Source organism: Ixodes scapularis, unplaced genomic scaffold (assembly GCF_016920785.2).
Source record: "Ixodes scapularis isolate PalLabHiFi unplaced genomic scaffold, ASM1692078v2 PGA_scaffold5__190_contigs__length_132052651, whole genome shotgun sequence".
NCBI classification, from domain to species: Eukaryota; Metazoa; Arthropoda; class Arachnida; order Ixodida; family Ixodidae; genus Ixodes; species Ixodes scapularis.
In genome coordinates this window covers 102,886,504-102,903,245 of record NW_024609880.1, presented here as the reverse complement: position 1 = coordinate 102,903,245, position 16,742 = coordinate 102,886,504, and the positions used below count along the sequence as shown (strand labels likewise).

The 16,742-nt window shown below is 45.0% G+C and overlaps 1 protein-coding gene across 1 annotated transcript in view; it reads right to left on the bottom strand.

Moving 5' to 3' along the window:
• Positions 1-1,482: 1,482 nt before the first annotated feature.
• Positions 1,483-16,742, bottom strand: part of LOC8032236 (4-coumarate--CoA ligase 1) — a 35,550-nt gene continuing 20,290 nt past the window's right edge. The window contains exons 7-10 of the mRNA XM_002409227.4: positions 9,354-9,626; positions 6,697-6,841; positions 4,128-4,388; positions 1,483-1,709 (exon numbers count right to left, since the gene is read on the bottom strand). Of these exons, the coding sequence (XP_002409271.4) occupies positions 1,591-1,709; positions 4,128-4,388; positions 6,697-6,841; positions 9,354-9,626 (798 nt within the window). The 3' untranslated portion in view covers positions 1,483-1,590. The remainder of the gene's footprint in view (positions 1,710-4,127; positions 4,389-6,696; positions 6,842-9,353; positions 9,627-16,742) is intronic.

Genomic DNA, 16,742 nt, shown 5'->3' with positions numbered 1-16,742 from the left:
GAAAAAGAAAATGCGTGCAAAGAAACGACTCCGCTACGTGCTCCAAAGGCGCGAAAAAAGATGCCAGGAAGATGAGGCAAATTGTATCGTAACGCGGGTCCTCTCGCCGTATTAGGGAGTTTTAGGGAACCGTTTTTGCGCATCCGGTACGGTACAATGGACCCTCCGGTACGAACTGCGCGTGCGCTGCTACAGAAGAGACTCACATGCGCAATTCGTATCGGAGAGTCCACCGTATTATATCGGATGTACGAAAACGGTTACCTAAACCTCCCTGTTATTGATTGAACATTGTCATCACCATCAATAATTACCATTCTTAGTCCCTTCGTGTCCGTGTAACTATGTTAAAATTCCATCGCGTTCTCACGTACATTGTGCTTAATGTCCTCAGTCGCAACCATTTCATATTCTCGGCATTAGTTTTATCAGTCTAATTAGTTTTTTGCACTGTTCGAATCTGTCAAAGCTACTAGTCGCTTTGATTAACGACTGGTGAGTTTATTTGGCCACACGTGTTGGGTAATTTCACAATTCGCTAAATATTAAATTTCAAATTCGAGCATCTGTATTAATCCACTTTTTTTTTAATACTTGCTCTGACATTAATTTTTGTTGTTGTTGTTTTGTGCTTATCTAGATTTACTTATTTAGTTTCTCTTTTTAATTCGGCCCTCTAGACTGCGACAAATCGCAAATCCGGCCCCTTAGCCAAAACGTTTAAAGACCCCAGCACCAAAGTAACCAGCCAGAGAAGATATGGAAGCTACTGAGCATTTATTTCAAATATGCTGCCCGTTTGTACCGTAAGATAAAGGTAGCACATTTGGCACAAAAGCAAGTTACGAGAGATAATCACGGACATCTATGTTCGCCGCTCTGCGATGTCACGGTGATGACATCATCATTAACTGCTTATGTACGCTTTAGACACGCGCCTGACTATAGCAGCCATTACTGACCTTTTCGTATCCCTCGAAATGCCGAGCCACTGAAGCGGGTGTTGCGCCTCCACAAAGGCTAGTGCTGGATTGAAGGACACAGTAGGATCTAAAAAGCTGATAACTGGTCCTGTTCTGGTAATAATAAATTTTACGTAATTAACGGTAAAATATGAAACAAAACGTTCGGTTAAGGCAACGCCCCGGGGCCTTGGCAAAAAAAGTCGGAGAGGAATCCGGCGGCCGTGATTGGCTGGCGACGCGTTTGACCTTGACGCCGGCCAATCACGACGGTCGAATTGCTCGCCGATTTTTTCGCCAAGTGCCCAGATTAGAGCATTTGAACAGCCGCGACAAAGTGTCTATATTTGGTTTGATTCTTGTACAACGCTGTCAAAACTGCATGAGCGAATGAGTGGCTTGACCATGCGGTTCAATTTGCACGTGCTCTCCGGAAAATTAGACGCCAGGTGTCACCACGCATTTGTGCAAGTAGTTTTGACAGCGTTGTACGCTAAGTATGAAACAAAGCACAAAGTCTCTCCAAGAGCAGACGTTGTCGTAGGTTTTATACAGCACGTAAAATCCTTCGCATTTTGTTTGTACACTTCTTATTTTTACAAGAAAATGCGTGTTCGAAGTCCGTGGTTTATTGAGTCGCAAATTTCGACTTGAGTTCCCGTCTCATGACTTTCCCATTGTCAGCTTTGGGTATGAAGTCAACAAAAATCACCCCACCGTAGAGATGCTTGTGCACTGCCGTTTGGCCTAGGAGAGAGACAAAAAAAAAATAAAACGTCACGCAGAAAAGAGAACACGCTCAGCTCACAAAAATTTGTCTATAGACCTTTCCAGCGCTTATCACCCAGACGAGAAATGCATAGTTCCTAAGCTGTGGATGGATGCGCCACGCCTGATGTATCGCAGAACAGAACTACAGTGTATGCTCAAAGGCGTTCCACAGCCCAGCATACAAAGATGGCAGCACGCAGAAGGAGATTTTTGGAAAGGTCTATATCTTCAGATTGCGCGAACAATCACCAACACCTGTAGAGCCTAGAAAGGACCATCTAAGAATACGAGCCTGATGATGACAGTCTTGGGTAAGTTACTTTTAAAAAGTAATTCGTTACAGTTACAGTTACTTTCAGAAAAAGTAGCGAAGTTACCGTTACAGTTACCGCAACAAAAGAGTAACTCGTTACAGTTACAGTTACTTTTAAAAAGTAACGACGTTACTTTTCAGTTACTTTTATATAACACAAAAAAATTAAAAACTACACTTTTTACTTTATATTGTAACTTAGCAGCACTTGCTTCTCGAAATTAGTGTCTTAAAGTTTTCACGCCTGAGTTGTGGTGCAAATCAAAATACGAAACATCCGCAGTGCGGAGTAGTGGCGCCAATCAAAATACGAGACATGCGCTGTGCCCTACGTGTATTGTTGTTTTACGGTTCATTCACCCGATTAAAAAGCGTTTGCACCGAAAAAGGAAAAACCACAACATAGATAGTGCTTCAAGACACTAAGATGTAAGTGTTCAGTTACAAAGTACAAGCGCGTGCGTGAAGATAACTAGATATTTTTTTTATAAAATCTACATGTGGCTATATTCGGGTAGTGACTCGCGAGAAAGAACGTATTCACAACTTTGTGCAAGGCCAACTTGACACTCGAAATGTTGGAATAGACGATTTGGAAAGTACAAGGAATGGCTAAATTACACCCTCGTTCAGTGATATATTATTCATAAAACACTGGAAAGTAAAGACAAGAGTACCGTCGTTACATTCATAGTTACCTCGGAAAAAAGTAATAGAACTACAGTTACAAGTTACATTTTTTAAAGTAACTCGTTACAGTTACAAGTTACCAAAAAAGTAACGAAGTCGCAGTAACCCATTACTAGTAATGCGTTACTACCCAAGAATGGATATTGATAATGCAATTAATGCAAGGGTGCAAGTGATCTGGACAAAAATGACGAATAGAATCCCTGGAAAAGGGGAACAAGGGGGACAAAGGACAAACACAAGTCTCCAAACACGGCTACAAACTCTAAGGTAAAACGTCTTTTTTTTATAACTCATCAAGAAACATGGACCCTCGCCTTTGCTTGAACTCAAAGCGTGCGAGTGGATCCGAGTCCTTACCGAACAATGACGTAGAACCTGCACTCGATACGAGCTGAGACAACTTCGTGCCGAACGTTGACGCCTTCTTCGTGTCCAATAAAAGCTCAAGTACGTGATCAAGCGGGTCTCGGAGAATCGGCCTAGCGGCTACCATAAATGGTGCGTACTTTTGAAAGTGTCTGTCCTAAGGCAAAGGTTAGTCCCATGTCGTAAATCGTACGCTGCGGATTGCAGGAACCGCCGGCGCGTGCTCAATCCGTGCTCATAGTGAGGATGCAAACTCCCGCTAGAAACGCAAAGCTCTTCCGTACTGACCAGCGAAAACAATGCCTACTTTTCGTCGCAAAACCTTTTTGTTTTTGTTTTTAGCGATAGTTTTTACGGGCGATGCTTTGCAAAGATTTGGGCCTCGTCCCTGGTCGTCACGGCTACAAGAAAAAACATTCTCTCCGCTCTTGGCGCGAAGCCAAGAAAGTCGGGTTTTCCCGACTTCCCTGACGCGACGAAAGAAGACTTTCGTGTCGTGTGCTTCAAAGACTTGTTTTCAGACATTACTCGCATTATGCGAAAGCCCAGTTTGGCAGTATGCAGTTGCTACGCGCCATTTTGGGTGGTTTTAGAACCTTCCACAGAGCTTACCCACGTACTCCAGGGTTCACTTGACACTGCTGCGCCGTCAGTGGCATCCACGACGCCAGCCACGACAGCTATAAGGATGAACCCCGTCGCACCTCCGTCCTCAGGTACGTGACGGCACAATCCAAAACGCATTCCGCGACCGCGCTACAGCTTCCACTTTCGCTTCATCGCACATTGTGGGCGAAAAGTACGACCTTTTTCACTCGTATTCTTATTCATGGCCTAAATGTTTTCGAATACAACAGATAAAACACATCCAGATCAACACTTCATTTTACGTGTTTCCGACCTGTGAGACTCCTGTAGCATACATTACCAGAGATGTAGGCATATCAACCGGACTCCATCCGCCGAGTAATTGAAATTAATCCTTCCATACAGTTCATATAATATACCTCTTAACCGATTACCTGCAACGAGTTCTATCAATTGTTGCTTGGTTTCTTCTTTCGGCAGCGTGCAAGCATCGTCCAGGACCACGCAGGCAGCGGGAGCTTCCCCGTACTTTGGGCTCGGCACCCCGACGACAACCACTTCCTTGACCGCGTCGTGCGAGAGCAGGATCTGTTCCAACTCTGCAGGTGCCACCTGGTTGTCCATGCACTTGATCATCTCCTTCAGCCTTTCGACGAAATAGAGGTGACCCTCTTTGTCGTAGTAGCCGAGGTCACCTGGCACAAAAATAAAATCGGCTATTGTTGCCAGATGCCAATTTGCTTTTCACAGATTGTCATATAATATTTTCGTACACATTATTTAACGTCTTAATATCGCGATGGTTGCGTTAGGACACATCTTCATTCACTTTTAGACCAAATAAACCGACTGAATTTTTATTTTTGTTTCCTGGACATCTTTATACCTTTATTCCTAGCATTTCCTTTGTCGCGTATTTTAAAATAAAAGTTTGTCAGACTTACTTTTGCCCTCTTGCAAAGGTGGCCTGATAACTTCAAACTGGTTACTCAAAAACGTCCAATTTTTTATTTATTTTTTATTCTTGGGGTTTGTTCTTACAAATGTGTAGAGCTTATGCAACCGGTATTAATGACCACCAGGACACCAGATTCTTCAAATATCGTGGTTTCTTTGGGCATCTTGAAAACGACGTTTCATTTTTCTATTGCTAGGGAATCATCTGCAAACGTTTCGTGAATATAAGTGGACCTGAATGCAAGTTGAAAACATTCCCCATCACGTTTAATAAATGTATCTGTGTAATCACGTTTATTTTTGGTATCACATCAGAAGCTGCGTTCGTTAATGTGAAAGTGTTCTAAAACGTCTAACATCTTGAAGTTTTTTTGTTTTTCTTTTTGTGATACATTTATATTACAGATAAGTAGGCACTCAGACTTGAAAATAACTTTACGTGTGGTACACTAATTAAAAAGAAAAAAGTTTAAAAAACGTCTTTGAGACGTTGTGTTGTGTTCGTCCCCTTCTCTGTTCCTGAGTCTCGGGTTTTATTACCATGAATCATCATCAGCTCGCTTGTTTTTTTAAGTATTATTGCATTTACACTGAGCCTTCACCCATTGAGCTCTAGGGTTGAGTGTCTGTTACCTTAACCGTTGTGACGATCCAACAAGATCGTACCGTTTCTCTTACTTCTAAGAACTTTATTTAAAAGTTAAATCGCAACCCCAGTATTTGACTGTGGTCTGAGTATTGTCAATATTTTAATAGTTGGGAAGTCACATGCGGTTATTGCATGACTCTCATATTGAAAATTATTATAAGATGAATAGTATGCCCCTCTGGGCTTTGGGTCTTCAATCTTGGAAACACAACGGTTATCAAATATATTATTAATTAGGAATGGCATGATTATTTCTTCAGTATGAGGATTGTTACAGTGCGTTGCCACGACCACTATGATAAATATTTGGCAGTTTGATATTTTTGACGCATGTTACGGCTAAAAAAAACAGGGCGCGAGATGGCCAAAAAAACACGCTTTTCGTATAAGGCTCGTCAAATTATGAGGAACTAGAGAAAACCAGCCATTTCGAACTCTTTTTGTTCGCGTTCCGTCCATTGAAAAGCGTGCGGGAAGCGTTTCAGCACGCACCACATATCGCTGCGCAGTAGTGTTTTTCCGAAGTAAAAAGTCCGTCTTCTTTCATCGCCGTCACCATGGCAACGAACGCCAAATGTCCTGTTCGGACGGGACGTGTATTACTGGGGAGCGTGTTAACCCACCCCCGCCTGCGTTCACGCCGCTTCGCTGCGACAGTTTGCGGCTGCTTATTATGCCCGAGTCCCACTAGAGCGACAAGCAGAAACAAACGACAGCGACAAACCACAAACCAAATTTTTTTTTTTTTTTGCGACTTGAGAGGCTTTGTAGAATAAAGGAGGCTATGCTAAAACACGAGCATCATACACACTAGGGTTATCTCTAGCAGCCTTGCATTCACTCGTGCCTATTTCACGAGCACCCACCGACGACTAAACGCCTGCCAAAGTTGTCATCGCGAGCATGCTGCATGGTGCTCGAGGCTTGTCCGTGTCGTTTGTTTCTGTTTGTCTCTCTAGTGGGACTCGGGTATTTACAAAACTATTAAACTTCGTCTAGCAGACGGCGTTCCAAAAATCGACGTTCGTTGCCATGGTGACGGCGATGAAAGCAGAAGGCCTTTATGTTGCGGAAGAACACAGCGGCGCAGCCATACCAGGTGCGTGCTGAGGCCCTTCCCGCCTGCTTTTCAATGGGCGGAACGTGAACAAAAAAAGTTGGAAATAAAGACTTAACTCAGAAGGCTGGTTTTCTCTAGCGCCTCATAATTTGACAAGCGTTAAACTAAAAGCGTCTTTTTAAACCAAAGTTTGAAAATAATTTTTTTTTTTCAGCAACATAGGTTCAATGTGTGCCGAATATTCTACCAAGGTGAGTACGACAATGGCGGAACTGAATATGTGACTCATTAAACAATAAAAAGATGGTTGGTTTTCATGCAGTTTTGCAAAACGTACCGGTTTTTATCCAACCATCCTGGCCCAGCACCTCAGCCGTGGCTTGCGGTTTTTTATAGTAGGATTTCATAGCGGACTTGCTTTGTACACGTATTTCACCATGTTCAAATGGTCCCAGGGTTGTTCCCGTGTTGATGTCCGTGATCTGGAACGGCGTGTGAAAACCCAGTGTAACATATGATGTCAGCAAGAAAGTTAAATGACATTTCATCAGTGGCAATAGAACGGCAAAGGGGGGGGGGGGGGGGAGGGGGGGGAGTACTAGGTTTTTTTTTCGTTTTTTTTTTTAGATCTTGCAGACATTATGCTAAACAATTTTTAGGGGAAGCAAATATGCGTTTCCCTTGTTTAGAAAGTTGCACGTCTGGAACTAATTTTCTCGAACACCCCATTTCATTATTTTTTTTATTTTTTGTATCCTCGTAAAACATTGTTTTCTACCAATAATCATAGTCTATAAATGTAATACTAATTTTGTATGACCTCTATTCAAGCCCGAATATTGTAAAATTTGTGTTCGTATTTGGCTTAAGAGACAGGTAACCTTATCACGCTTGGGCATTTCCGTGATATTTAAAAAATATATATATATTTGTATGCCTCTTGGGCAACATGTCCACATCCTGGTGGTGGACTTACTGTGAGAAGACAAGACGACCCCGAAACATGAACGTTAGAAAAAAAAGAAACGTTTTACGTAATTAAATTTCCTTTACCATACATGCACTGTGACAACGTTCGACAATGCAACAGCAAACGAATTGTACTGATACGCCTTGGTTCGACCTTATCCCCGCAGGAACGGCAGCACCGACGTCCTCGCTGCTGCCGTCCCACCCAAACTTGCCGTGGCATCTATTCCCGATCAGGCTTTCGGGCACACAATCATAATTTAAAAAAAAAAAATATATATTATGTGCCTAGATCGTCCACTCGTCTTACATTCGCGCAAAAATTTCACCACACGACAACCTTCGGCCCCGGACAGATCGCCAGCGGCCGTGCTGGTCCAATGTCCAAGAAGGTGGGAAGCGCAATAGGAAAACAAAAAACACCGAAACTCAGTTCTTTCGAATGTTGTGTCACGTGCCCTTCTCGTTGGACGAAGCAATGCGTTTGCTCACGTGACTCGCACCGAGTTATGAATTGACTCTGGCATCTTATGGCAAAACAGAACTCAAATGTTCAATGTTGTTCGTTTGGGTCTCGTTCCTTCCGCCTTATCGTGACCCCACCACCAGGGCGTGGACATATCACCCGTAATATATATGCCAAAATATTTTAAAAAATCACATAGATATCCAAGCTCGATAACTTTGCCTGTTTTTCTACCTAAATACCCGCATACGTTTCACAATATTCGGGTTTAAATAGAGGCCATGCAAAACAAAAGAATTGCATTTATGATCTATGATTATTGATAGAAAACTATCTTTTCTACGAAGATACAAAAAATAGAAACTGTATAAAAATGGGATTTCGAAGAAAATTAATATCAAACTGGCAACTTTATTCATTTTTTTTTTTAATTTTCAGAGGATGATATTGAAAGAGTAAAAAATACTCAACTGGATGCTTTTAATATGTATATAAAGCGCTCCTTCTAGGCTTTCTTAGGACATACAAATTATAGATATAACCTAGCAAATTCGCAGACAGCAACCTGTCAAAATTTATAAAACATCGCCATGGGAGATGAGTTTGGCGATTTAAACAAAAGTATAGAACACCTAGAAAAGTGTTGTTACTTGAGGACCTCTCCATAGTGTCCACAAAGCTATTAGCGATGTGCGCGACCAAAAGCGTCGCTGCGGTCATCTTTCCACGATTGGCCAGACCATGGGCATATGAGCATTGTCAGATTGTCAACTTTGACGGTGTTAGTTCCGGCTGCGATGGTTCCTAGCTTCCACTGTGGTTTTTAAACACACCATCGAACTCGTCGTCGCACCTGGTGGGAAGTAGCCAGGGTAACAACTGGTGACGTCACGGCGAGGCAAATCCCAGTCGTGACGTCACGGACGGATACTATTAGAGGGCGCCACCGAAATATCTCGGCGCTAATAAACAAAAAGTATAACAAGACACCCTGGAGTTAAAAATCACGGGAGGAGACTGAGTCAAACATGCGACCTCCGGAAGTCGGGTAAAGACGCTCATTTCCCCCGCGGCCGCTTCTGCGTTTCATAACCATTGGCGACGAGATGTTTCGGTGGCCCCATAATATTATGGATCATATCACTGACATCACGACCGAAATTATTAGTAGCGAACGACAAGTTCGATGGTGCGTAAAAAGTGCGGTGGAAGCCTGTCATCGCCTTCCTAAATCAGCACCGTCAAATTTGAGTGTCTGAGTTTGCTCTTATTTCCCTCGATGAGAGCAGAGCTCATCCTACTAAAGACGTCATAGTGCGCGTTTGACCAATCGTGGAGGGCTGATGACAGCGACGCGTTTGGTCGCGCCACGTCGCCAATAATCAAAACCCATTCTGCCGATTCTTCTAAGCAGAAGATTCCCTACAACAACATTTATTTCGTCAGATAGAAATATTCGCCTCTTTTTCCCTGCACAATTTGAGATGAAATCACCAATATATAGCACAGTAAAGTGAACCAAAAAAAAAAAGAGATATTAGCAAAAGCTGCCTATCTACCTTGATCTTAGAACCGGCAGCGGGAAATCCGCAATGTTCGAAGGTGACCTGTCCGACGGGCGTCGCGGCAGCATATCCAGTGAGCTCTGACAGCCCGTAGATGTTCACCAGGCTCTCGCAGCGGAACACGTCGCAGACGTCGCTGCCCAGCGACCTTGTGAGAAGGCTCCCGCCGAGCGCCACCTTTTTCACGCGAGGAATCCGGGCTCCGGTTCGCCGTATCTCGTTGATTAGCGATTGCATCTTCACGGGAAAGCTGATTATCAAGGACACCTAGATCAGTCAGAAACAAATATGTATTTTTTCAGGTGCAGCGCTGACAGCTTAATACCTGTTCGTAGCTAATGAGATTACAACATTGGCCGATAAGGACGCCGATGAGCGAATCACAGAGCAGCATAAAACTAATAGATCACGGCGCGCGTTTCTTAAGCTTTCAATGACTATAGACCTTTGCAGAAATTGCCTCTGTGCGCCGCCATCTTTGTCTGCTGGGCCGTGGAACGCCTTTTGCGCATGCGCTCTAGCTCTGTTTTGCCGTATCAGACGCTGCGCATGCGTCCACAGCTCTGTAATTCAGCATTTTGCGCCCGGGTGATAAGCCATGCAAAGGTCAATACTTTATAAGCGCCTGTAAACGTTTCGATGGATCTCTTCATAGGTGTAGGCGAAGGGCGTTTGGGCTGTGATTTGATGTTTCTTGCTGTTGTTTTTCTTGTTAATTCGATAGCATTTGTTTTTTCCAACGCCTTATCATTTCTTAGAATCTCCTGCATATTGCAGAATATTTGAATGACGGGCGCACAGAACTTATATCTGTCTTGAAGACATTGTACAGAATGGATCCGAATGTAAATTCCTATGGAACACCTCAGTATGAAAGATGAAGTTAAAGTAATGGTGAACCGAAATTTAGATTTCAAAAACAATGCAGGAGCTGCAGGCGGGACGCCTACAATCTTTACAACACTACTCGTAAGGCGATGTCTCAAATTGACGGCCGTATTTTGGAAAAAAACGTCGATATTCAAGGAGCCCGACGAGGCGCGTAACGTCAAGATATCTCGTTTCCACCTCTCTTCGTTTCGCCCCCTCAAGGCGGCGAGGCGCAGAAGACGCGAGGCCGTTCCCTCTCCTTCTCGGAGAAACAAGACGTAAACATATCCGTAAATGCGCCTCCTTTTTTTTTTTTTTTTTTTTTTTTTTTTTTAGAAAATACGGTTATTTGTTTTATATATCGTTGTAGGAGTGATGTTTTGATTTTTGTAACATCCCGTTGCACGCTTTTGCCGCCGTGCTTTGTGGAATCCAGATTTCGGTGTTCAGCATCCCTTTAAAGGTCTAGGATCATATCCCAACATCCGTCTCGGCTACGCGCTCCGAGTAGGTTTTGATACACGTGCATATTTTACCCCCTTATTGAATATAGGCGGTTAAATTTTTTCGTTGTTGGATAACAGTACATCACTATTATTGTTTGTCTTCTTAAAGCTGCGTTCATGAATACATTAGACAAACGTCTCTCCAGGCACAACCAAAAAGGTTTTTTTTATTTTTTTTTTTAGCGGTTTTGTCATATACTAGGCATACAAAAGCTGTATGCAGGCATGTTCGAAGCACAGATATTGTTAGGTCGATGTTGTGGGTAGCCAGACTTGAGTCTATCTCAAATACTCTACTCAAGATACTGTATCTTAATACTTTTTGGAGTATCTTGGTATCTTGCAAATACCTTTGATGGAGAGTATTTAATACTCTATTTTAATTATAATTCCGAGTATCTTGTACTCATTATCTTAAATACATTTTTGACATCCCTCCATTTTCCGAGTTTTTCGGTATGAAGTGGGGTGGGCGTGGCACGGGCAAACGTGAGCATTCTTTCGAGCAACCAAATCCTTTTGCTAGCTCCGATTAGCTACGGTGACTTTAACTGAGCTCGTGAAAATATCGCTTTTTTGCCGACTGTGACTGATATTTCAGCCTTAATTTGTACATTGAAGGTTCTCCCCTCGCCTTCCCAAAGGCGCCTTTTGTTTCTATAAAGTTTCCCCAAAAAAAAATCCTCAAACCAAAGGTGTGGTTTTACGGCAGTAAATGAGTCACCCTGAGGCGCAAGCAGACCGGGAAATGACAAGTAGATGAAAATGAGAAGTGTACACACACAAAAAAGTAGACATTTTTGTTTTGCTTTTTGTATATTTGACCCCATTAAAGCAAAACGTCGAGGTGTTTTTTTTTTTTCATTCCGGCACTTATTGCTCTCGCGAACACTGTCTGTAAGCGAACATTGATAAGCAGAGAACAGTACAGGAAACGAACTATAGGAGCTGGGTGACCTCTCAGAATGCCAACAAAACAGATAATAACCACTGCCGTGGCTATTATCAGGGTTCTCTTTGTTATCCATTCACTCATATCCGTGTCCGAAGTTCGTTTATACTGAATATGGGTTGTAGTGAAACGATATGGGTTGTAGTGAAACGATGCGTCTAGGGTGCGCCGCAGGATGTGATATTCAACGATGTCACTATTGGCGAAGCGCTCTGAACCGTTTGTCACCCCCCACACCTCGCTGTTTACCCAACACAAGGCCTGTGCACAGGCCCACAGGCCTTGTGGGCATGCTCGTGTCATCTTTTTTAATAGACCATTCCATTTAGCGCTCTCTGGGCGGCACCATTTTGTTCGACAGCCGGGAAATCCATACATCCGGGAAATTCAGCGGGTTCGGCGGGGTAGAACGAGAGAAAGGGCACGCTCCCGACTCCGCTAGCAGACGACAAAAAGGGAGGTTGCCATTCTTTGGGCTGTACCATTGCCATTCATCTTTGGGCTGTACCGGTGGGCTGTACGGAACATCGAACTCTCGCTCGTGGCTGCCGTTGTGAAGTGGTTCGCGTTCTTAGAATAGTTATGGCTACTCCAAAATCAGCCTAGAGCTCTCTGTTGTTCTACTTCGGTAAATGATCAACTGACATATCTTTTTTCCGTTACTTAAATAGCAGTTGAGTCAGCCGGCAGTACTACCCTCAACTGCTGCGTGTATTGCGGCAGGAGAGCACGTTTTTATTTATTATTTCAGACATCCACTCATGGTCGCTAAAGGCCTACACCAGTGCGAACTTTGTATAGTAAAAAAGGTACAGCCACCGGATTCACCTTTCGCCGGAGAGACCGGCCAGTCTGACACAGTTTTCCCTATTTTTTTTATTTGCACGCAGATAACAGCGCAATTGGGCTCTGTTAGCCTTTTTTATCTAGCATAGTAATACACGATAACTGGCATACCAAAATCTGCGTATCTGCGCTTGAAATTCCAAAATGACGCGATTTTAAACAGAGTTTGTACGCCGGCCGGATGCTAGGTACTGCCCACTCGGCGGAGCAGACGACATTCCGGCAAGAGGGGGAGGGCATTTTTTTTCTCTTTTTACCCTCTCTGCTATTTAATGGAACGGTCTATAGAGCGCGGGGTATAGTGTAATGTAAAAATATCAACAATTAGTGAAGTGACGTTCAGTGCCGGATCTCCCCTGAAAGCAGTCGTCAGAGGACGCGAACTTGACCCACTTGGGCTTTTGTGCTGAGCTGGGCAGGGTGCATGCTGCATTGTTCATGCAGGCCGGAATGGTAACAAAAGAGCCCCTCCTCCCCCTCACCCGAGAACACGAACTCCAGCCGAATGCTGACGCCGGGTTCGGTTAAGTCTGCCGAGCGCTGAGCCATTGTATTTGTTGTCCCCATCCATCTAGTTCTAAAGTTAACCACTTGGGGCGCCACAGTCTGATGTCCTCCCCAATAGCTAAAGCTATCTCTTTCTTGTTGTCCCAGAAATGGTTTGCAACATCCATAAGTGATATTGCCACGTGCGTTGCCCAGCGAGCGCGTGGCCGAATGGTTACCGCGCTTGGCTCTCGCGCGGAGGCTCCGGGTTCGATACCAGAAAGCGGACTTCTCTTTTATTTATTTCTTCAACCTGACGTTCTGGTAAGTTAAAGGATTATGTCGGTCTGATCGGAGTTACGAATGTTCTACGCGCCGAACTTTCTACGCCGAATGTTCCAGAAACACACGTGGGTACAAAAGGTGCTCCGAGTAGCGGTCCCGAGTCAGTCTCGCCCCAGCAGTCGATCCTGCTGTCTCGCCGACATCGACGCCTGCGACGCTAGCCTTTCTCTCGTTTGTTTTGGTAACAACTTCGCCCCATTAAACATTTAGATTCTTCAGTTATTTTCCGCCTCATCATTTATCATTCGTGACAATATTTTGCTCTTTATAGTCGGACTGCATAAAATAGCCCAACTATACTTTTTTTTCGTTTTGTGTTGTTGCGTGCCTAAAACCATTCTGGTAACCCAGATTTTCGTAGCTGCATAATTGTCGTCAATGACGTCGATACAAATTAAGCAATGCGGAAGTATCTTCAGAAGTAACTGAAATATATATTTGTACTCTACTCAAGATACTTCACAGTGAAAGTAACTTGAGTAGTATTTTAAATACTTTATGACGCAGGTATTTAGTAACTTAGATACTTTTATCGAATATTTTGTCCAACAGTGTAGCAGAGAGGACGAGAGGGGACGAGATGGTGGAACGCACAATCGACCTATGGAGGTCGGCGGGACAGCACGTAGGGCCTGGCGCGCGAGGTGATCGTGCGCGCCACTTCCTCGTCGTCATCTTCGCCTTTATGACAGTATGTAAGAGCGAGTACCCGGTAATTTCCTATGATGTATGAGCAGATTGACTTTGGACCTTGTTCCCTGGCGCTATTAATATGAGTAGCGTCAGTGAATTACATGCTGTGATGATGTGACTCAATGTGGAAAAGAAGAAGTACAAGTCAACCCATGGATCGGCCCAGAGGGAGAAAGGAAGATGACGAAGAAGGGAAGTTTTGAGAGTGCGTGCAGAGAGCGCGTGAAGGGAGACTGGTCGAAGGGAACGGGCGGAGAGCGGAACGACACCATCGGCCAGGGCAATCGGCGGCCTCCTACTGTCTGACCAGCAGCCTGTTCCAGCGAGGGCAGCGCATAGAAACCTACGCTGCCCGGCTTCCTACTACGCGAGCACTGGTTGCGGTGACTCTTGGGGCCGCCGACGGAAGCCAACCGCTCCCGCTCCTGACTTCCAGCCACAACCGTGGGCCGACAACAACAGCACAAGACACACTACTGCACAGGAATTCAAAGACATGGTGACTGATGCGTTTTCCTTTCTTTCATTTCTTTAACTAAGTTTTCCTTTTTTTGTATAAGCATATGAACTCTTTGATTTTTTTTGTAAATACAAGCTTTTATGAAAAACGAAGGACATTGTATCTTGTCGATTATTAACCACAAAGAACCTCACAACAATTAACTGGCGTCCGCGACAGGACAAGATACTCTGTTCCTTCGTTTTTCTACGTAACAATAATTAATCAGAATGGAGGTTAAAGAGTTAATGTCTTTGGGCGCTGAGTTGGGACTGGCAGGAGCGGAGTTGAGGTCTTGGGTGGACGAGGAGCGAGCACGCCAACGAGAAGAGAGGGTTGCTGAGAGGGAAGCACAGCGCCTCAAGGCAGAAAGTGAGCAACGCATTATCGAACTAAAGATTCGTCTTGCAGAGGCTAGCGCAACCGAGATAGGACGAGCAGATGGCAGTGAAGGGTCACGTCGCGCATCTATATCGCTATCTCCTAGTCCTCACAAGCTTATGCCTCCCTTCGATGGCAAAAGGGACGATCTCGACTCGTATTTGAGGAGATTTGAGCGTGTAGCTCAGGGGCAAGATTGGCCGCAAGAGAAGTGGGCGACTGCTCTAAGCATGTGCCTTGTTGGCCCAGCTCTGGAAGTCATAGGTAGGATGTCACCTGAAGACTCTCTGAATTATGATAAGGTGAAGAGGGCTTTGCTCCAGCGGTTTCGGTACACGGCAGAAGGGTACCGCGAGAAATTTAGAGAGAGCAAGCCGTTGGACGGAGAGACAGGGAGCCAGTTTGCTGCAAGACTAGAAGGGTTCCTCGACCGGTGGACCAGTATAAACGCATGCCCAAAAACGTATGAGGGGATTCGTGACCAGATGATCGGGGAGCAATTCCTTCGGAATTGCCATCCTAGGCTGGCTGTCTTCTTAAAGGAAAGAAGCTGTAAGACCATATCGGCGCTGGTTGAAATGACGGACCACTTCTTGGAGGCGCGGGGCCAGCCTAATCTGGCCAACTTCAGGAAGGAGGCTTAGATTCCCGGAAGGAAGATGTGCAAGGCAGCAAACCCGCTCCAAAGATAAAATGTTTCTTGTGTGGTAAGTTGGGCCAGAAGGCAGCAGATTGCCGATCAAAGCCAGAAACACGCGTATTCTGTCAAGTGTGTCAGAGGTCAGGCCACGAGTCCAGATCATGTCCGCAAGGAAAGAACGGAAAGACAGAAGTTTCATGTTTCGTAGAACCCGATGATGATCCTGTTGGTAAGACGGACGCGTTCTCACGGGGAAGGAAGAAAATCTCAAGAAACGCCTTCAGAACGCCCGCCATGAATATGACTGAAAAGGCGAGACCAATTCTGTCGGAAGTTATGCCAATCACAGATGGGATTTTGAACGGCAAAGCAGTAAAGGTGTTGAGGGACACCGGGAGTAACACCGTGATAGTGCGCCGGGAATTGGTCGCATCTGAATATTTTACTGGGAAAGTCAGTCCCGTATTCTTAGTGGACGGGACGTGTCTGATGTTGCCAGAGGCAAACATTCGCATTGTGTCGCCGTTCCTAACGGGACAGGTAACTGTCAAGTGTATGGACCATCCTCTGTATGACGTTATTGTGGGGAATATTCATGGAGCGAAAGACTCGACCGAACAAACCCTGAAGGAGCTGTCTGACGCGGAAGGTGAAGTCGTCGCTGCCGTCGGCGGTAGTATGCCGAGTAGGCTAAACCAACTTAGTAACGGTGGGAGTGCCAGGGAACGGGGGGACCTGCGGCTCTCGCAGTGGAGTAACACCGACGCTAAAGAGCGCTTGAAAAGCAGGCCAACCACTCACGAGCAGTACCTAGAGAAGGAAAAGCTGCTGCAGCGGGTCTTCGACATGAAGAATCCGGTGTACCCTAATCCCCGCAGAGTGCTCTACCCGAGGCCGCGCCTCCAAAAAAGGAACCCTGAGGTTCAAACAGTGCTTTCGCCACTGGGCACGACCAATAACTACCCCGTACTGGAGATATATCCTCACGACAGCGTCCCGACCGAGGTCATCGAGGGCTACAGCCTGGCAGGAGCCGACCTTTCCGTCTCGTCCGTAGAGGACACCATGGTGCACGTAAACGAAAGGGCCAAGAGGAAGTGTCAGGATGGACGGCAGAAGTTCCTTGAAAGGCAAGTGGACCGGGAACAAATGAACAAGGAAGAAG